This window comes from Mesocricetus auratus, unplaced genomic scaffold (genome assembly GCF_017639785.1).
Source record: "Mesocricetus auratus isolate SY011 unplaced genomic scaffold, BCM_Maur_2.0 Super-Scaffold_100013, whole genome shotgun sequence".
In the NCBI taxonomy this organism is placed as follows: Eukaryota; Metazoa; Chordata; class Mammalia; order Rodentia; family Cricetidae; genus Mesocricetus; species Mesocricetus auratus.
In genome coordinates, this window is record NW_024429196.1 from 62,641,450 (window position 1) to 62,664,265 (window position 22,816).

Here is a 22,816-nt window from a genome sequence, read left to right on the forward strand (position 1 = left end):
ATAAAATTATTTTTGCTGATGCTTCATAACTGTAATTTTGTTACTGTTATCAATCATAATGTAAATATCTGATATAAGGGATACCTGATATGCAACCCCTCCAGTGGTCATGACTCACAATTTAGAACTACTGTTCTAAAATATGGCAACATTTTCTTTTCTTTTTGCAATCTATGTATTTATTGTGTGTGGAGGGGGTGTGCATGTACACATGTACAATGGTGTGCATGTGGAGGTCAGAGGATAAATTGTGGGAGTCAGTTTTCTACCTTACCATGTGGCAAGGACCTTTATTCAGAGCCACCTGGATGGCTCAAGAAACATGACATTTACTTAGAACCTGTGTACACCATCCTCTATACTTTAAGTCACCCTTAGAGTACTAACAGTGGCCAACACAATATAAATTCTATGTAAATAATTGCTGTACTGATTGTTTAGAGGATAAAAATTAAAAAAGTCTGAACATGTTTGGTACTTAAGCATTTTCCCAATTAATTCTAGTCTTCATTAATTGAATCTGTAAGACTCCAAACTGGAGTAAGTTTGGAGATGTGTCCCACTAATGAGTGCCCTCAGGATTTTCTTTCATCTTGGGTGTCTGCAGCATCAGACGTGTGGCCTAGTAAGAGTGGTTTTTGTCTGCCTCCTCATCCTGTGTGGAACTCTTTTTCCCTACTTCTTCAATATGAGGATTCATTGTTCCTAAACTCTAAAAAACAGTAATTATCTCTTCAAATATTGCCTTTATCTCACAGTTTTGTTATCTCTCTGCTTTATTTTAACTTTGGGAAATTTCCATTACTTTCTTGTATGTAAGCCAAGCATTTAGAAAGATTTTAAAAAATGTTTTATTCAATAGTTGAGGTGCCTTTTTCTTAGTGAGAGTTCTTCTTTTTGGGGCTGCAATTCTACTATGTGGCAGAGATGAAGATCACTTTGGATTTGGATTCCTTTGACTATGGATACCTTTCTCCCTATTGCAATAAAACCCATTATTTTGTAGGCTAACTCTAAAAAAACCTAAAGGAATAGTGTGGAGACATGGTTCAGTGAGAAAGTGCTTGGCTTTAAAGCCCGAGGACTTGAGTTCAGATTCCCAGAAGCCACACATGGTGGCAGGTATCTGCAATCCCAGAACTCCCACAGGGAAACGGGAAGTGGAGACAAGCATGCAGAGGCTTCCGGTTTGCCCACCACTAACCCGGTGTACACAGCGGTGAGCAAGTGGTGCTGTCTCCAGCAAGGTAGAGGGGGAGTCCAAACTTAAGGTTGTCGTCTCCACGCACACGCCATGGTATTGTGCAACCATACTCATAGACATGGGAACACACACACACACACACACACACACACACACACACGAGAGAGAGAGAGAGAGAGAGAGAGAGAGAGAGAGAGACAGAGCAAAAGAGAGGCAGAGACAGAGAGTTTTGAAAAGTATAAAAAAAATTAAAACCATCATGAACATGATTCAGAAAGAAGTGTAGATTTTATGATCATGTGGTGTCGGGATTCACTGAGAAAAACGTAAATCTACTCAAGGAGTCTAAGCCTACAGGACTGACAGTTCAGGTAATTATTTTAAACACAGAATGGTGAAATCAGGGAAACTCCCTTGGAGGAGTGAACTCTCCATCAGATGCTCTAAATGAGAGCCAAGGTCTCCAGGAGCAGTCACCATGGCCTCAGTTGCTCACTGTGTCTCCATGAGCTGCCACCATGGAGTTTCTCCAGGAGCAGTCACCACGGCCTCAGTTGCTCATTGTGTGAAGTGTGTGATCCCTATGTGTTCATTCAGGAGCCAGGGGCATTTGTATGTGTATATGGGCTTGATCATGTCTACATATGTACAGCCAGGGCTTAACAACAGCCGTCTTCCTCTCCATATCTATCTATCTATCTATCTATCTATCTATCTATCTATCTATCTTTAAGACAAGGTCCCTCATTTCAGCTAGTGGCTGGCCAGTAAGCCCAATGGATCGCCTGCCTCTATTGCTTTCCCTTCCCCCACCACTTGGGTTACAGAAGTGTGAAGTCATGGGTATTAGGAGATTTGAACTCACGTCCTCATGTTTGCACAATACCTTACCCATTGAGTCATTTCCCCATTCTCATTTATAACATTTATTTACTCTCCGTAACATTTCTGAGGCTTAAAAGGGGTCAACATACTTCTCCTGTTCTAAGGAATCCAATACTCAGACAAATTTAACAACTTCCTCAAAACCAGACAAGACAATGGCAGAAACACCATCACATTGTGAATTGCAAAAATCTTCCCCTGTAGGCTCAGCCATGTGTTTCAACACTTGGTCCTTAGCTGGCGACCTTATTTGGGAAGGTTCTGGAACCTTTAGGAGGTGGAGCCTTGCTGGAAGAAGAGGACCACAGAAAATAACCCTTGGGTTTTTATGCCCATCTTCCGCTTTCTGGTCACTCCTTGCTTCCTGACTGTCAGCTATCCTACGGCTCCTGCCATGGTGCCTTCCCCACAAGGATGTCATATGTCCCCTCAAACTGTAAGTCCTTATATATCTTTCCTCCCTTAAATCGGTTCCAGTCAGGTTTTTGGTTACAGCAACTAAGAAAAGTGACTAATACAGATGGAAATCAAGGTTTCCTGGTACTTGTCAATTTTTTTCATGAAATCAATATAAACTTGTGTGTACTTGAGATCGCTTATTTCTCTGTGGCTTAGACAGAGAGGCATTGCTTTCATTGACTTCGATGTGGCCTTTGGGGAATGGCTGAGCTTCTATGTTTTCATCCCTAGTTTACCCTGTTCAATCTCTTAGCCCAAACAGACCTTTAACACATGTGTAAGGACAGTCATGGAAATGGAAATCACTTCATCATGTAACACATTTCCTAATGACTTGTATGTAATGATGTCCCCATATTTACCTCATATTCTAGAAACCAACACCTAAATGCCAAAAGGAAAAAAAGACAGCTACCAAATGCAATGGCCACCTTCTGTTGGTCCTGTTACCCTGTTACAGATGCCAGTATCCTTTGACAAATATTTCTCGAGCAGCTTTTCTTGCCAAGCTCACAATGACAATTTAATGCTACCAACTCTGACACTGGATTATGAAGTATTATTTTAAAATATGTCAGTATAACTATGCATATTAATTAAAATGTTCCCACATATAAGCCTTGAACTAGACTCCCTGTGCTGATTGGAGACAAAAGACCTTTATTATATGCTATTTGACAGGCTAAGTGTTTTAATATCACTGCCAATCATTCCTACCAAGGAATATTCATTGTTGAGCATGAAATAGATAAAAAAGAAAATCTCATGGTACGATCATCTGCTAGAGTCACATGATCCAAGAAAAAAAGACAAGCAATAATGGTATTTACAAGCAGAAGACCCTGTCTGTCTACCTTTCCTGGTGGGACTGTGAGCGTCACTGTTTCCTTTGTGTTAAGATCATTGCAGCTTGATAATTGGCTTTTTGAAGCGAGAGTTCACCACATACCTGTGGGTTTTACATTAGTAGAGGTTCTCACTAGCAATGTGTGGAGTCCATAGCTGATAAAAAAAAACACAGTTGTACACATGGCACCCTAAAGAGCCAGGTGTACACACGGCACCCCGAAGACCACAGGTGTACACATGCACCCCACAGACCACAGGTGTACACATGGCACTCCACAGACCACATGTATACACACGGCACTCCACAGACCACAGGTGTACTCACGACACTCCACAGATCACAGGTGTTCACACGGCACTCCAGAGTCCCTGACCTTAAGAAGAGAGCCCCAAACTAGAGCAGACATTACCACTCTTTAGAATCCGGCCACACTCATGTCTCTCCCATGCTTTATAATGATTATGCGTCCCAGAGAAAGTTCTTGCCTGTGCCCCTCTCCCTACCTCTCTTTAGCTTTGCTTGAACAAAACAATTTAGAAGTGAATGGATTCAAATATGTGAAGATGGTGGGGGAGGGGAGAAGCCAGTCATCTTAGCCTGGTGAGTGTCTTTGTAACACAACACCAGAGCCTGTGCAACTTATAAAGAAGCTTATTTCTTTTAGTGTTCAAGTTTAGGGAGCCCAGTCTTGAAGGCTCTGCATCTGCTGAGGATCTTCTTGCTACATCATCCTATGAAAAGGAGATGGAAGAGGGGGTGAAGGAACACAGTAAGGGCAGAGAAGGAAAGTCAAACTCATCTTTCTATTAGGGACCCATTGCCACAGTTCAAGTAGCTGTGCTCTTACTCAATGCAATAGGCGCATTTATCAAGAGTGGCATTCTCATGACCCAGTTACCACTTAAGGTCCTTCCTTTTAATACTTCTGCACTGGGGACTGTTTCCAACATGGGACTTAGAGGGAACATTCCAACCACTGCACCAGTGGCAGGAAGGCTAGCGGTGATTTAAAAAGACTTGGTGAGATTCAGACAGGGGATGGCAAAGCAAGGCCTTTTGCGCAAATGTGAGATGCTTAGGTCATGGATTGGGAAAACGGATGGAAAGGACGAGTTGGAAGTTGAGAACCCAAAGCATGGACACAAAGCCTGGACCACTGAGAATCCATGCAGGCAACCATGGAACATCCATCCATGCAGCACCAGAATCCTTGGGTAATTCTTTTAAGACTATCCAGAGGGCTACTGGGTAATGCCCAACAGGATTATTCTACTGGCTGGTAATCCACCCAGAGGAAGGGGAGGGAGAGAGAAGGGGAGGAGGGGAGGTGGAGTTCCCAATTAGGCACAAGTGGTATGAGGTGGGCTGAGGAGATGGAAAAGGCAAAGGTGAGTTCAGTGGGGACTGGGTGAGGGGTGGCAGCCGCCATGCTCAAGGCTGAGCCTCCACTGCAGTCACTGGAGTGGCCGCCTGAGGGGTTTTTAAGCAATGAGAGTGAATAGATGGCATTTCTGTACTGGCTGCTTCGTCAGGAAGGGGGTGGGGTGTCCATTCAAGTCTGGCTGGGGAGTCTGCCCAGCCCACACACCGGGCTGCCTGCTTGTCCGCATTCACTTGTTTCCAGATTATGGGACTTTTGGTCTCTCCTACCTACTTAGCTTTTTATTTTTGTCTCTTGGTATTTCAGAGAGGTCCAGGTTCTTCTTTTTCAAGTGTCTGCCTCCTGGTAGACTCCAGCGAAGTCATTCTTCCTTTTGAGGGATTATACACGGTTGCCATGGAAGTAAGGCTTGGTTGAGTCACGCAGGAGGAGGGCCCTCTAGCAAGCCCTCCAACACACTGGACGATTCCAATTACTTAAATTCCTGCAGTTTCTCAGAAGGCATCTCCATGTTTTTGATGACTTTTGAAAACCTTTGACCTTGATTTAGGAATTTTTTAAAATCTGTGATCTGTCTGAAAGTAGCCTGTTAATAAACACCTAGAATCAGCGGAACTTTGAAAGCAGGCCACTCCTGCACAAATTGGACCGTCTCTGAATTGGTATTGAAAGAAACAAAACAAAACAGGCAAGCTGATGCCATCCTGGTTTCCGCTCTCCAGGGAGGAGGAAAACAGGCCCAGTGAATGCCTGATTGATTCTAGCTACAAAAAGCCAGCCGTAGACGGTAACTCTGAGGCAGGTCATTCTTAGATGCTGTTTGTATGTATGGTGTGGTTCTTCTCATGCAAGTAACTGCCCACAAAGTCAAGTTTAGCTTCTGGTGTACTCATCTGCCTTCTCACGGTCTCTCAGGTGAATGCTAGAGGACTGTTTAACACACCTTAGGTTAGGAAGTAAGCAAAATGGAACAAAGGATGACGAGAAATGTTTTTATGCTGCCCATAACCATGCCCTTGTGATCAGGCCTGACCCCTCAGTCAAAAAACTGTCAGGGTGTGGTTAACTGTTGGGGCTCCCTAAACACCCATAGCTTTAGGCTCTTCCCTGTGGTGTGGCCACAGGAGTGTTCACCCACAGCCTTCACCAATGCCATTCTCCCTGGAATCACAAGAGAAGGTTCCCAGCACTGATTATGGCTCACAGTTTAAGTCAGTTTCTTTTTCCAATGTAAACACCATTACTATGCTTGGAATATGCCTCCTTCCTGCCAAAATTCCTACTGAAACTTGGTTGCCAACCTAGCAGTGTTGGGTCCCTTGAGAAGGATTCGTATCTTCCTCAAGTGACTAGGCCGGCTCTTGAAAAAGTGGATTGATTGTTTTGAGCCCACCGTTAAAAAGTGTCTGTTCACCTGCCTCTCTCTATATATGTTGGGCCACCAATTTCTCACGCAGATCCATCATGGGTGCCAAGGTATATTGCAGCATGAGGCCTTCACCAGGTACAAACACCTAATCTTGAACGTCCCAGTCTCCAAGAGTGTGGGCTGAATACCTACCCCCTTTTACAAATTTCTTAGTCTCCAATATTCTGTTATAAGAATTAGATCAAAACACTAATCTAGAGTAGAAAATGGCCAGAAAACATTTTAGGATTTAATGATACAACAGATTGGGATCAGAGGTATTGTGAAATGGTTGCTTCTTGAGTTTATGACTCAAAGATACTTCATAGTTTATTCAATAGGTAGCACATTAAAAATGCACGGGGACAGGGTGACCGAAGAGATGGCTCTATGGGTATGTGCCTACTGCTCAAATGTGAGTCTCCAGAATATACATACAAGCTAGGCATGGTACAGCACACCTGTAATCCTAGCATCCTTATGAAATGGAGGTAGGAGCAAAAGAACCCTGTCTTCAGAACCACACACACAGAGCTAAACAGCAAGACCCTACCTTGAGCACAGTAGACATTGAGAACTAATACCAAAGGTGGCTCTCTGACCTTTATATGCATATCACAGCACACAAGGCCACAGGAATTCACAGGAACACACACACACACACACACACACACTAATACCCTGGTGGAAATGGGAAAAGGTCACAGAATATTTGTAGAATTTCTCATGTTTATAAGCAAATATATAACTACCTAAAGGTAGTTTAATTAAGAGTAAAATCAAGGAATAAAGGAAAAAAACACGCATACAGTAGGCGTTGCATGTTTTCATATAAAGATTATGCAGGGAAGGGAAACAATTCTCTGTCTAGTGATTGATGTGCCTTGAGGAAAAGATACATTAAATATAAAAGTGTCAAAGAAAGCATGTTTACAGTTCAGGGTCATGAGCTAGATCTAGCTTGTCACAGTTGAGCTTCAACTTCCTCCTCTGTTCCCCTTCAGAGGTGTTGAGCATGGAGATGTGGAGGCGTATTAGTTCGGATTCTACACCGCATTTATGTCTCCAGGAAGCAACACAGGGGATGATGAATCATCACTACTTGGTAGCAGCTAGCACTGTGAGGTCACCAGCAGAACATAAGCGAATGTTCACAAATGCCATATCCGTTTAAGAATAGAATCAAAATTGCTATTTTAAGAATGTTATAGAAATAGAATTTAATTTCTTGTTCTTTTCTCTGGAAAACAAGATTTAATACAAGACAAAAATAATGTAGTATCTCATTCCAGAATTCCTACTAGAAAGAGAAATGAATGTGGAACCTGAGATTTGGGGAGAGCTACTAGCTGGTCAGGATGAGATTTCCCCATCGCAGCTCCTCTAAATACCCGAACTTTTTTTTTTTAACTCTGTAGTTATTAACACTCATGGACACAGACAATTCCAAGCTCAAAACCTGATGTCAATCTCCTTTGACTACAGGATAACCAATAGACAACCAACACCACCACCATCAACAAAACAAGGTCTTGGCATTAAAGCGCTTCAGCATTCCTGCCTATGTCTCTTGATTCCCCAACCCCAACTCCATGCATTCTGCATGCTAGGTAAGTGATCTATCACCAAGGTACCCCCCTTTATTTGCTCACTCTGTTCTTGCCAAATGGGCTGTACTAAGTCAAATAGTGTAGCCACTTGAGTCTCGGGACACTATTAAGCCAGTGGAACCAGTGCCCTTATAGAGGAGGAGATGCAGAGGCACATACACTCAGGACATGTCATGTGGAGAGACACAGCTGCTTCCACACTAGTGGCATACATACCATGAAAGGTTTCTGTTAGGTTTGCTGAGACGCTGACAAACAAGGTTCACTTTAGTGAGCCAAGGATAGCAGGAGAAGCTGAAGAAAAGAGGGAGCAGAAGCTTCTGGAAAAACTTAAACTATGTATGGGCATTATCAACATATGAGAATGTCATCGCACCCTTATCAATATCCTTCAAGATTCAATTTTCTCCTTCCCAGGCCAATTGTCATTTTCTTGTGTTGTCACTTTCTCTCCTGTGCCATAGCCTCATTGCCAAATTACATAGTACCTTATCTTCTCCAAGGTAGTGTGTGCGTTTTTCAAAAGACAGTACTTCACCACCGCTCACTAGCCACAAGCTTCAATAACATTGCTACCTTTGTATAGACAGAATCCCTTACTATCTGCATTGTTTGGAGCAGCTTTGCAAACTGGGGAGAGAATATGCATTAGAGTTAGCATCATAAAGAGTAGTGACTTTGTGATGGTCCCCAAAGAAGTCTATACCCTACTTCCTGGAATCCTAGAGGCCAAAGGGCTGATGGCTATGAGTTGGATATCATTTGAATGTGACCCTCAAGGTTTCATGTTTGAAGTTTGGTCCCATGCGTGGTGACGTGGAAAGTGGAGGGACCTTCAAGAATGAGGGCTAGAAGGCGGGAGTTCTTATGTCATTGGGGTTCTGGAGGTCTCTCCAGAGCACGTGACTTCTGACTTTCTCTGTGGCTTTCTGGTAGATGACAGAATCTACTTCTGCATACCTGCCCATCACTTTCCATGGAGCCTTCACCCAAAGGATCTGCTATGCTGTTTGGACTTCCAGCCTCTCAAACTGTGCATTAAACCAATCTCTCCTTAAAAAGCAGTGCACTTCAGGTGTTTTTTTAAGCCTCTCCTTACATGAAAATAAATGTCTTGCCTGTCAATCCTTTTATGATGTGGAGGGTATCTGGAGTTGTTAGACACAATGTCTATATCTTAAATTCATTAATATTAACAGCTTTGCCTCATGAGTCTCACAATATTCCATTAAGATAAAAAACAATGCTAAGCACACGATTTTGATTTTTAAATGAATATCTCTTGATTTTTGTCCTTGTGTTTTGAGCTACATATTTGGGCATCACATGAGGCCCCATTGTTTATGTATTGGATATTCTTATCCTGAGTCCAGCACCCACTGGAATATTGAGGGTTGGAGTCTTCTGAAACAGGGCAATCGTTTAATGGACTTGTGCATTATCCCTGAGAAATGGCTTGAAGATTCTCATATTCACAGGGGATGTCCATGGAAATTTGAAAACACGGAGACACTGGGACATGTCTAGGCTGTGGGTGACCTGTGTCCAAAAATGGTGGATGGAAGAGGAATCAGGAAGGGAGAGAGAGGAATTTATAAGAACTTGAAACCAAGGCAGTCATCTGTGGCTGAGATGCCCATGATAAATCTACTTTACTCCTCAGGAGTCACTAACTGGTTCTTAGTAAACCAAATATCTGTCATACCTCTCAGTCAAGAATCATATACCAATTCGATGTCAACATCGAAACCAGTGTTTTGTGTTAGTATTTTCTACCCTCCCCCACCCCTCCCACCTCCCTGTGCTCAATTAGGATTCCAAATCCCTGGCTGCCAAAACTTTTGTCAAATGTTGCTCACAACATCTGTGTTGCTTAAATTCCTTCATTATGACAAAGTGCAGGAGATCAGCAATTTAAAGGATGAAGGATTGGTTTGGGCTCATGTTTTTAGTCCATGGTGGTGAGGCAGAATATAATGGTGGAAGGTTGGGGGCAGGGAAGAACAAAGCTGCTTTCCTCATAGCAGCCAGGAAGCAGGGAAATCCAAAGCAGTATCCTGTGACAAGAGACATTCTCTAAAGACACACTCCACACTCCTCTAAGTCAGCCCATCTCCTAAGAGTCCACTCAACCACAAACTCAGGAATCTCATAATCCAGTCACCCCTCAGGAGCACCATAAACAAAGAGCCTGTCCATCCACCCATCAACACGTGTCCTCCAGAGGGACACGACACTCCAAGCTTAATAGCACCATGAGTGTAACAGTGCTTAATAATTATTTTCAGATGAACAAATGACAACATATCCAGTAACTAAGAAGCCGTATTTGTCCCTTCCTGTAATACAAAGAGCCAGAGAACAGGCTTTCTCTTAGTGGAGGTTGTTTCTAAGCTCTATTCATACCTACTGAGCCGTATGGGTCTCAGACTGTGGTTGTGGATAAAAAGTAGTTTGATGGGTCCTGGCTGGGATTCTCATATTTTCCATGATAATGACTTCCATTTCTGCAGTCTGTGACTGTTTGGAAAGTGCTTGGGCACATTTTAGATAATTATGCATGGTTTTCAAATGCAGCAGAGCTTAGGGGGAACTCTGATCTCTTTCACTCCTCTTTCCAACTTGAACAATTCAGGTTGATTTCAGGAGAAATGCTTTCCCAGCTCCCTCCAATGCAGGATGGAGTCCTTATTTCTCAGTTACTGAGTCCTCTTCCTGCTATTTAAATCTGTCTACTCTGCTTCTATCTTTAGTAAGCATTTAGATAAGACCTGAGGAGTTAATGCTTGCCTGGCAAACCCTGAAGGAATACTTTGCTGTTCTTTTCCTTCTTTTATGAAGGCCGGAGAACTGCTCAGCAATAACACAATCGTGTTGATCTACTTCACCCAAGACAGCCAGGCTGTCACCAGCTCAGGCAGCCTGTCTGTGTGGATGCAAACATCCCTCTGAGGTCAGTATTTGGACTGAAAATGTAGCAGGGACAGGGACATGTCTATTCAATACAACAGTGACAGTCAGTTCTGAAGGTTCCTACAGGGATGACAAATTTTCTGTCAGCCAGAAGATCACAAAGACCCAGTCTAGAAGCATCTGGAAACACAGTGTCAGAGGGGAGTGCCACAAAACTGGGCACACGGATAACGACAAGAAAACTATTACAAAAAGAAAGCTAGCATCAAGTCAGCTTAAGGGATGCTGTAAAGAAAACTTCAGTAGCACGGGGCTCTGGTGATGTCAGTTATTATACGGCAGAGGGGAAGGAGGAGCAGTGCGGGGAGGGGGAGTGGGGGGGCCCGGGGAGGAAATTACTCCAGGGAGCAGGTTGACCCCACACAGAAACACTTAGGCCAAATGTCCAGGAAACTGCCTGTCATCCCTCTGGTCCTAGCTTCCCAGCACCGAATCATTTTCTTCAGGTTGTCTTACAAGGGCACTGGTAAAATGGGAAGTTGTGACAAGTTGACCCAGTAAGCTAGCCAGCTTCCCATTACTGTACCAAATGCCTGAGCTGACAGCTTATGAAGATAAAAATGTTTATCAGGGGTGCGCAGCTGTAGAGGTTCCTTTTGATGACCATTTCACTAAACTGCATTTTGGACTCATGGAAAAGTGGCATAGCATGTCAGGGAGCATGGGGAGAAAAATATCTTACCCCATGGCCAGGAGAAAGAGACCAGAAGCTAGGGTTGCAAAATCCCTTATAAGAGCATGCTCACCAATAACCCCAAGGCCTCCCAGTACCCATCTCTTCAGTGTTTCACCCTTTGCCAACAGAAAGGCCCCAGGCATTCATACTCGGGTCTTTGGAAATCATTCTGCATATGAATTATAGTACCAAATAGCTACCTCTCTCTTTCCTATACCTTTCGCTGTTACTCTCATTCTTTCTCTTGTTTTCTCTCTGCATGCCTGGCATGTGTGCATGTGTGCATGCATGCATGTGTGTACATGTGTGCGTTTATACTTGTGTGTGCATACAAGCCAGAAGTCAGTATAGTATTGTTCTCTTGATTGTTTTCCACCTTAGTTTTTTGTTTTGGGGTCTCTCAGAGGTCACTGGTTGGCTAGACTGGCTTGTCAACAAGTCCTAGTAATCTTCCTGTCATTGTCTTTCCAGCTCTGGGATGGCAGGCGTGTGCTACAGTGTCTAGGTTTTATTACATGGATCTGGGGATCTGACTAGATCCTCATGCTTGTGTGGCAAACACTTTACTCACGAAGCTATTTCTTCATCCCTATGTAATATTTTGAATTTTTGGGGTGTGGAGGATCTATGTACACATAGGCATGCATACATATTCCTATAGATGTGTACATGAGAGCACACACGTGTGCATATGCACATGGAAGCTAGAAGTCCCTATCAGGCATCGTTCTCATTTGCCCCTCCACTTGTCCTAGTGTTACCATTGCTATGATGAAACACCATGACCAAAAACAGCTTGGAGAGGGAAACGTTTATTTGACTTATGCTTCCATATCACTGTTCATAACTGAAAGAAGTCAGGACAGGAAATCAAGCCAAGTCAGGAACCTGGAGGCAGGAGCTGATGCAGAGACCATGGAGATGTGCTGCTTACAGGCTTGCTCCTCATGGCTTGCTCAGTCTGCTTATCTATAGAAACTAGGACCACCAGCCCAGGGGTTCTACCACCTAAAATGGACTGGGCTCTCCCACATCAATCACTGATCAAGGAAATGAACCATAGGCTTGCCTCCAGTCCAATCTTAGGGAGTCATTTTCTCAGTCAAGGTTCCCCCTCTCAGATGATCAAAGCTCCAGTCAGGTTGACATAAAACTAGCCAGAATACCACTTCATTTAATTTGAGATACAGTGTACCACTGAACCTGGAGCTTCTCTCATCAGCTAAGCTGCTTGACAATGAGCTCCAGGAATCCACCTGTCTAACTCCCCAACACTAGCATCACAGGAACATCCACTGTGCCCTTCTATGTGGGAGGAGGGATGGAACTCATTCTTGTCCAGCAACAACTTTAGTGACTGAGCGATCTCTCTAGCCCTTAACCACCATTGTATGAGAATTTGACAAAGAGCATCCTTGAAGCATCAGACTAGGATTGAACAGTAATCCTAGTAGTAAGGACAGAAAATATCTGAAGTAAGCAACAGTCTGGAGTAAAGGGAAGAGATGCAACCATGAACACTCAATTTGGAGTCAACGTTGAAGAGAAGCAGGATATTTGGAGGTAGTTTCATTAGGAAACTCAGAGTGGGTTAGATGATAGTCTTTTTTTTGTTTTTGTTTTGTTTTTTGAGATGGCTATGCAGAGATTTTTTCCAATTAAGTGAGGAGAAACATCAGTGTCTTATCCAGGGCGGGCTGTCCTCCTTTTTGCCCCACAATCTGGCCTGCCTATCTCCTTTGACTCTTGCCTGATCTCCCTAAGGGATGGTGATGACAACAGTCAAAGGGCAAGGGGCAAAAACATTAACACCCTTTTCCAGGTTGTGCAGGCACAAAAATATTTAAACATCTCCTGGCTACACTATCTGCCTTACTATTTATTAATAATTGGCTCATGGATATGATGTACATTATTATCCAGCTCTTCACTTCCCAAATGATCAACCATCCATATGGCTGTTTACTTATCAAGGTCACTAGGATTGGGCATCACCATCACAACTCACTGGACGATATCCAAGCATGAGCATAGAGAGTGGGACTCAGGGAGGGAGGGAGCTGGTAGTCCTTGTAGGAAAAGCAGCTGAGCTCAGGAAGCCTGGAGAGTGTGCTTGGTAAGTGTGTTCGGCTCCAGATAGGAAGGCTTTTCAAGACTTTGCTTCCGAAACTATGGCGGTAGCATCCAACCCCAGTGGGTGCGCGCTTCCTGTCCCCTAACTTTCTCCAAGATTTGGCTTATTGGCATGAGATTTGAGTCTGGATTTTTTTCTAAGTGAAATTCTCACTTTACCATATGAATTATTCCTTTTGATTTTTCTGGTGAAATGTAAGGCTGCATCAAAGCACAAGTTCTGGTAAAAGGCAACAGTGAATTAGCATCAGATTCCAGGGTTACCACTGAGTGTGGATGATGCTGACCCCAGGCAAGTGACATGGCCTTTCAGCCATTTTATTTTTTCATTTGTAAAACTCACATTTGTGGTACTTATCCAAAGAAGGGTTGTGAATTAAATCAGCTATATCTGAGGAACATGTTTTACATAGTTGTAATGTGCCATAAGAAAAAGAATTGATGAGTGGGAACAACTCAGTCGATAAAGAGCTTTGCTCTACAAGCACAAAGGTCTAAGCCTTGCTCCTAGGCACACACATAATAGATGCACAAGGTGGCTGTAACCTCAGTGGGAGTGCGGGTGGGGGGTCCCTAGATACTCATTGGCCAGTCAGCCCAACCAAATCAGTGAGCTCCAGGTTCCATGAGAGACTCTGTCTCAAAAAATAAGGTGGAGAGTGATGACAGAGACACTCAGAACCAATCTCTGGCTCACACACACACAGACACACAGACACATAAACTCACTCATACACACACACACATTCACACACATATACACACACATGCATGTACATGTACATATAAATGAACACATGCACAGCACCCACCCACCCACACTGCCTATGAAGGCATCACAGATGAATACTAACAAAAACTAGGGAGACACTGGACACAGGAGATTATTTAACATGCCAATGTGTATCTTGAGAAAACCGGAGCACAGAATTCAGCCAATGGTCAGTATCTCTCTAAGGAAAATATTGGAACTGTTTTCTGGGCATGGGTCCATGGGGTAGCATTAGGAGGCAGAGAAGCTTCTCTACATCGATTGTCATGGATTTTGAGACAATGGGAGCTTTGAAGGGCAAAAGAAAGTCTTTGGGTAAACTTGGGAGTTTTAAGCTCTTAGGAGTTCTCCTGATTTGTTATGTCATACTTTCTAGAACCTGAGATCTTCCTATTTATACTGCCCAGTAGTGTGGAAACACACCTGTAAGTGTGCAGAAGCTGAGCTAGGATTGCCCAGGAAGACTACCAGCTCTAATGACTCAGGCTCTTCAGTGGAGACCCCAGCACTCAGGTCTGCTCGTCTGGGTCACAGCTGACTCCAGTGACCTGAACATCTTAAGAGCAGGTTCTGTTTTCTGTTTAACTCCTCTAAACAGAAGTCAGTGAAGAGTCCTGGACAAACCACACTGAAATATTTAAATACTAATCCTGTTTGTAACTCACAGTCCTGGAGGAATCTTTGTGGCTGGTCACTGCATTGCCCTTTGGAGCAACATATTATTTGGACACGGAGATAGACTTGGTTTAAACCTTCCTTTATTCCATTCCTGGAAATGAATTTCATTGTTAGTCATGGGCAAAAGTCACTTCTTTTTCAGAACTGCCAAAGGTTGCCTTTCCTGGTAGTATAACTTTTCATTGATTTTCCTAAGCAGCATGGCAACTAGTTAGCCCTTCATCTCTGCTTTCAGTAGACTCCCTTTGCTGCAATACCAGATTCTGCTCTTTACATCTTCCGTATGCTTTAAAACAAAGATTTGCTTGTTTTTGAGTATGTGAATATTGAATATTTGCCTGCATGTATGTATGAGTACCACATGCATGGCTGGTACCCATGGAGGTCAGGAGATGGCATCAGATCCCTTGGAATCGTAGTTGAAGATGGTTGTGAGACACCATGTTAGTTCTGGGAACTGAATCCCAGGCCTCTGGTACCTTTAACCACTGAAACATCTATCTCTTGAGCACCCCTCGGGATGCTTTTTAAGTAGTGACAGGATGGAGAGACGGGAGGGGGGAGTGAATGAAGGGCATTGAAGAACAGTTTGGAAACATACACAGACACTTTAGTGTTCAGTATAGAAGTCACTGGTGTTTGTGTTTGTTAATTTTCTCTACTCACCATTGCATGATTAAGCCATGCTGGAAAGTAGTCATCCAGGCCCTTGGGGTAAATGAGACTTCGATCATAGTAAAAGAGGGTCCAGAATACCAGGAATATAAACTGGAAGGGAAAAACAAAAATACTACTTAGATTTGTTTTTCTTCAGAGGTTTCTAAACTCACCAAGGAAACAACATAAAAATTGATGACAGTTTGAAGGATGTCGTATACACAATTTAGGGACATAAAACAAAAGGGTAAATGCTTATTGTTTAACAGCTGTATCTTGGCTCTCTGGGGATTCTTCAATGAGGGCAATGCGTTAGAAAGCAGCAGTGGCCATTGTGGCATGCAGAGAGGACACAGTTAAAAAGGATGCATAGACCACAAGTCCTTCATTGTCGCCAGTGATCTCCCTCTCATCCGAGTTTATACCAAGAATACTGAGAATGAGCATATGGAATGGCTTGGTGTAGGTTTCTTGCCCCCTCCTCCCTCTAAATAGTCATGACAAAGGACAACAGGAAGGTTTGGAGTAGGGCTCAGCACCAGATCATTTATAAGCTACAAAGTAAGAGTTGGATCTCTCCATTGCTCAGAACTTTGGATTTATCTGTGTCTACTGTATCCCTTGTGGGCCCTATCCCAGCATCTGTCCTCTGTGTTATGGACTGTGCTAAGATGATGGGGTGGGCTATTAATTCTCCCATCACACTGCCTTTTGACCATGCATAGGCTCAACTTGCAAGAAAAATGGACAGACTCCATTGTTCCTTTTAACATCCTGAACTTCAGAAGATTTTCTGAGAGTGGAGGCCGAGGTATTGCACAAAGAAACCTGGGATGCTAAATGTTTGTGTCGTCTGAGAACTCACTGGAGGTGAAAGTTCACTCTGCACTTAGTTTTATAAGTCTCCACGCTGGGGGAATGACTTCTGCTCCCAGGTCCTGCTGCACAGCCAGCATGTAGGATCTCGGTCTGTTCCCATCCCAGCCAATGAGTGGAAGCACCCAGAGTGTAAGAGCAATGTGGGCAGCACCAGCAAACAAACTTACTTCTGCTTGTTCATAGCTTGCTTTTCCTGGTTTCTGCCCATCAGACACAGCGAATGAAGCATCTACTCTGTGCTCTGCATAATATGTCTTTTCTGTGAGCCAGCTTTGAAGATCTTTTGTCTTTTTTTTTTTTTTACAGATTTTGTATTTCATAGTTTTCTGAATGCATAGACAGGGAATCATCTTCTCCACCTAGGACTCTCCTTGCCACCATCATGATGGAAGCGAGGCTGTCCCACGGACATGGTCATCCCTTAGCATTCGTAAGGATACTCCAATCCACAGATGCTCAGGTCCTATATATGTAATGGGCTCACGTTTGCCAAGGACCCATGTACACCCTCTTATGTGTGTTAAATCACCTAGAGACTGCTTATGATATCTGCTGAGTAGTTGTATTTTAGTTTAATTTTTATTCATTTGTCAAATATATTGGATCCTTAGCTGAATTTGTGGGTGCAAAACTCACAAACGTGGAGACTTTTTAAAATTATATTTTGATTAAACTTTCCCCATCAGGCAGCAACAACAAGAACCATGCACAAAACCTTCACAAAGATAGAAAGTTAATGATAAGCTCATCTGTCATATATCCTACTTCCTGAAGACACTGCAGTCTTCCTGAAGGTCAATGCAGTCAGTCCCCAGATAGGACATTTATGGAAATGGAGATGCTCTGGTTGTAATAACAAGTCCCCAGACAACCTTGCTATTCCAGAAGTGTTCGTCCCTTACACACACCTCTGTTGTTACATACACATTTGGGCACTTACTGTGGATATTGGAAAAACCAATGTGGAAAAAAGTAGATCTCTGGTTGATGTGATGAACTTGATGTCTTTCCTTCCTATGATTCTTTTCAGCACGTCATCTAGGCAGGCGACCCCAAAGAAAATGGCCTGCAAGAGCTAAATTCATTACAACAAATGAGCATTTACATTGGCTTTAATTAATGCATTCTTCAATGGTATAAAACCGCAACCCTCTGGGAGCTATGTTGATTTGAGAAAGAAGGAATGGAGTGCTGTTTGGGTGAAGAGCCAATTCACGGGCTAGGATTCCAGCTCATTGGGCCTTGACCTTACACACTAAAACTCATTGAGGAAATTCATTTACGGGATAATAATGTGTACAGTATTTAGTCTAATGGCTTTCAGCTAAAACGGAAACAAAATAGAGTTTAAAGGGAGAATGTAATGAGGTGTATAACATAGTCACACAGAGGTAAGAACCAAACATACGGCTCAGAGAGAAGGGCCAAGCACAGTGGTGGCATGGTCAGGAGGCCTTTCTCAGGAAAGATAATTCAGGTAAAAGCCTCGGGAGCTGGTAGTAAAACTCAAGTCAATGAGGACCTGAGTTCAGATCCCTAGTATTCGTGTAAAAACAGGTTACAGTGCAGCATGTGTCTGTAACCCCAGCCCTGTGGGGTGAGGACAGGCAGGTGGACCCCTGAAATCATTGGGCTGTCAGCATAGTCAGTGGGTAAGCTCTGGGTTCAGCGAGAGACACATAATAAAGTTGACCTGTAGCCTCCACACATATGTACACATGTATACACACACCACATACATGCATAAGCGTGTTCTCTCTCTCTCTCTCTCTCTCTCTCTCTCTCTCTCTCTCTCTCTCTCTCTCTCTCTCTCTCTCCCTCACACGCACACCCCTCTCTCTAAGAATGCCATAATGAGGGCCATGAGCCCCAGGGGAGAGCCCTGTGCAGTTCCAAGAAAATACAGACAGTGTGAAGCCAGTGCAGTACCCCCCCACCTTTACAGAGCCTGCCTGACTGCCTCAGAGAGGCAATCTGGCAATTGGAAGGATTTAACTCAACTCACAGGATACAGGAAGCAAGGCCCAGAGCTCTGGCCCCTGCTGAGTTCTGTGAAGCCTGGGAGGCAAGGCAAGAGAGAAACAGGGTCTCTTTCACTCAGGTAAGTTTGAAGGCCCCTCATCGGAAATGATTGGCACTAGAAGTATTTTGGATTGATGATTTTTTGGTCTAGATTTTAGAATATTAACACATAATGGGGATATGACTCAAGTGTACAAACAAAAATCATTTATTTTTTATGTTTACTTCTTAAAATAACTTGAAGGTAACCTTATACTATATCTTTTTTTTAATTTTGTACATGAAATCAATTTATGTGCTGTGAATTTTCCCATTTGTGGTGTCATGCTTGTGACCCAGAAGCTTGGATTTTAGAGCCTTTCAAGGGTCAGGTCTTTGGCTTTGGGATGCTAAACCCTTAGTATGGCCTGATAGGAAAACCTTGTGTGGTCTTGGTATTTTGTACAATGCTATGGTTGCTAATTTAAAGCCTGGTGGGTACTGACTATCCTGAGATTAGGTTGAATTTGAAATATATTTGCCTTAGAAATCATCTCAGAGTTGAGCAGTGGTGGTGCAAATCTTTAATCCCAGCACTAGGAAGGCAAAGGCAAGTGGATCTCTGTGAGTTTAAGGCCAGCCTGGTCTACAGGGCAAGTTCCCAGGCAGCCACCAAAGTCACAAAGAGAAACCGTGTCTCGATAAACAAAACAAAACAAAGTCATCTCTGCCTTGGCCTGTGAGGGGCAGTTGGATTCTAGCCTAGAGTATGAAAGTTACAGAGCCCAGGGAGCTGGGTTAATAATTGAACCGAGTTGGCTTCTGGGGAACAGTGAAGTCTAGACCCTGGTGAAGATGTAAAGTTAGCTTCAGGACACTCCCTGTGCTGAGGCATGAGTCGGGGAAGAAGCAGGTGTGGATTCATCCATGACTCACTGCTGAGTCCTCAGACCAGCATCAAGTGCACTGCCTGGAGCTTCTCAGAGACCCAGGATCTTCCCTGTCTGCGGACTTTAGGATCACAGAGCTTAGAAAGGAGATCTGGTGGTACTTTTTAAGCCAGCGCTCTAGGGGATCCTTACGGGGACAGAAGCCTATAGATTAGACATCATCATTCAGGGGTCTTACTGAGGACTCAGATCTGCAGTAGCTGACTTTTAGTCATGCTTGTTACATGCCAGACTCAAGACTCACTATTAACTCTCAAATGTCCTTGGGATGTGCTAGAATTAAGCTTGCAGGCCCATCTTAAAGATGAGGAAAATTGGCCTGTGGTGGCATTTGCCTTTAATCCCAGCACTCAGGAGACAGAGACAGGTGGATCTCTGAGTCTGAGGCCAGCCTGGTCTACTGAGTCAGTTCCAGGACAGCCATGGTGACACAGAGAAACCCTGTCTTGGGTAGGGGTTAGGGGTATGAGGAAAATGGGATAAAGAAAGATTAACAAACTTGGCTTCACGCTCCATGGTTCATTGTCTGGTTCTTGAGCCAGATTTAAAAACATCAGATTTCTCAACCAGATTTTAAAACATGAGATTTCTCAAGCAGTCCACACAAAGTTCTGTGGGAGGTCAGAAGAGAAACAATTCTGAGTGAGAGGATAAAATACAACTTTAAAAACAACAATGTCCAGTTTCTACCCTGGAGATTCCCTTTTAATGGGCCTGGGATGGGGGTGGGGAAGCCAGGTCTGACATAGGGCGTTAATAAATCTTCCCGTGTCTGCCTGGTCTTCTTTTCTGGTGTGTGTGTTGGTGGGATGGAGGAAGGTTTAGCCCTTGGAGCCATTCACTTTGGGCACTGTTCCTCAGGAGCCATCTTCCACCCTGGTTTTTGAGGCAGAGTCTGTCCCTGAGAGTTGGGGACTCTCTGCTTCAGGCTGGTCAGCAGGCAAGCCCCCAACATCTCCCTCTCCACCTTCTCTGTGCTGGGATTACAAATTCATGCCGCCATGCCTGGACTCTTAGAGAGGTGCTGGGAATGACAGTTCAGTCCTGAAGCTTGTGCCCAGGCACTTAACCAGCTAAGCCTTCTCTCTCGCACCATATTCCTGGGTTATCCTCATCCTAGGTAGCTGAGAATGAGGCCCATCCTGTCTATGCAAACCTCCTCTTGGAATTAAGACCAGATGGTCTCAGGAAGACAGGAGTGGGAGAAGGCCTAGGTAGTCAGTCCTTCGATGTGGAATGAAATGCTAAGGGAGTCGTGAGAAGGAAACAAATGCTGGAACTCTCCTCTTGTGCCACACGGGGTGAGGCAAGGATTATCCAAGGTAACCGAGGCAGATTCAGAGGCAGAAAACACAGGCTGGGTGAGACTCATAAGTTGCCTAGGGAAGCAGGAGGCTTCCCAATGGCAGAGGGTGTGGGGGAAGGGAGGGAAAGGGCCACAGCTCTAAATGCCATGCAGTGGTTCCCTCCAGAATGCTTATACCTACTGTTGTTGCCTTTGGAACCAAGCCCGAGAGCTACAGAATTCTGAGTGTGCACACAGTCGTTTGCACATGGGTGTCAGAAGTTGCATCTTCTCCCTCCTCCTTCCCCCACCCACATAGCTCTCAGACCTAGTTTCACTTCCAGATACTCTGGCAGCGGCAGCCCCTTCCTGCCTTAGTTTGCAGAAGCAACCAGGGAGTCAGGGCTGCTGATTGACACACCAATTCATCACACACTGGGTCATCCCCTTGATCTGGCCTCTTTGGGAGAAAGGCTGTCTCCACCCAAAGTGAGGGTTATACTACCCTGTGTCCTTTGGTCAGAGCTTCTTAGAGTCACTGAGAGTCAAGCCCATCCTTCCCTTATCATCACAGCCAGAGTATGAAAACCGGATTAAGAAAGACAGTAAATTACTCAGCTCCTCCGAGGTTTCTCTCCATCAGTATGAATTAGCTCCCCACTGTAAATGTGCCAATCACCTCTCCCCCTCCACCCCCAGCTTACACATCGTCTTGCAAGACATATGCCACACTGGCATCTCCAGATGCCAACTCAGTGCGAGGCAGCCTTGCTGTCACTGATCTGAGTGCTGACATGCCACATCAGTATCAACAATGAATATTTAGGTAGCAGCAGGTCCCACATGGGTGTTGGAGAGGAAAGCATGAGGGTGGTGCCAAGGCAAAGATTGGTTAGAGCTGGGGCATGAAGGGACCCCTGAGCAGAGTTGGGGGATGAGTGTGAGAAGTCAGGGGTTCTAGGATGTCTTTAGGGGGATCAAGCGCACACTTGGATTAATTTAGGTCATTCGGATGAATAGTGATCTATTTATCTAGCAATGAAAAATAAGACCATGTTTACACACACACACACACACACACACACACACACAGTGTAATAACACTCTTGAAAGAGAAAAGAGTTATCAGGAGAAAACATCATCTATGGACTCCTTTGCATCTTCTCCAGAAATGTATATGTTGGTGTTTGAACAACTACGGAATTCTCAGAATGTAACTGTATTTGGAAATAGGGTCTTTACTTAGGTTATAATGAACACATCTAAGCAGGCCCATGCAATCTACCTAGTGTTCTCTAAGACACAGACATACACAGGCAAGACCATGAGAAGATACAGGGAACAGATGGGCCATCTGCAAGCCAATGAAAAGACTTGATCTCAGACTCCCAATTTTCAAAACAGTGATACAATAAGCTTCCATTGTCTACTAGGAAAGCCCTGCCAAATTATGTGTGGCTTTACAAACAGAACAAGAATTGGGGCACTTTTAAGAAACAGCACAATGACTGTTAACTTCAATCTCTCAACTGATAAGCAACATCAGACTCAATAAGGAATACTTGGGCATTGTCAGGTGCCACATGGGTACTGCCAAGAGAAAGAGACAGCAAGAGCTAGGGTGTAAGGGAATCACTGAGCTGATTGGAGGATGAGGAATGTGGGAAGCCAGGGACTCTAGGGAATCTTGATGGAGGTCGAGGGAACATTGGGATCATCTCAGGTCATGTAGATGGACAGTGATCTGCTCATCTACCATCCTGGGACATTGGCTCCCAGGAAAGCAGGCTTCATGGTGTCCTGATGATCAAAGCCTTTTCATAGCTGATGTTTTCTGATTCATCTTTTCTACCAGCCATTCCCTGATTCTATTCCAGTGGAATGTCCTGGGTCTTTTCCTGAAATGCTGCTGCTCTAAATTTGTTGGCTGTCTTTTGTTTCTGTTGCTAGCTAACAAAGTTATGACCAGTGACAGAGCTGAATTTACACTAAAAAAATAGATAATGTGATTTAAG

The 22,816-nt window shown here is 44.0% G+C and overlaps 1 protein-coding gene and 1 long non-coding RNA gene across 4 annotated transcripts in view; one reads left to right on the forward strand and one right to left on the reverse strand.

The window, feature by feature from the left end:
* Positions 1 to 22,816, reverse strand: part of Adtrp (androgen dependent TFPI regulating protein) — a 91,654-nt gene that overhangs the window by 37,881 nt on the left and 30,957 nt on the right. For all 3 annotated transcript variants that reach the window (XM_040755228.1, XM_040755227.1, NM_001310573.1), the window contains 2 exon segments: positions 17,506 to 17,640; positions 15,696 to 15,797 (listed from right to left, as the gene is read on the reverse strand). In XM_040755228.1, coding sequence (XP_040611162.1) covers positions 15,696 to 15,797; positions 17,506 to 17,640 — 237 coding nt within the window.
* On the forward strand, positions 4,725 to 8,922 carry LOC121143627. The gene is made up of 3 exons (XR_005880891.1): positions 4,725 to 4,786; positions 7,673 to 7,797; positions 8,734 to 8,922. It is a non-coding gene; the product is annotated as an uncharacterized LOC121143627 (long non-coding RNA).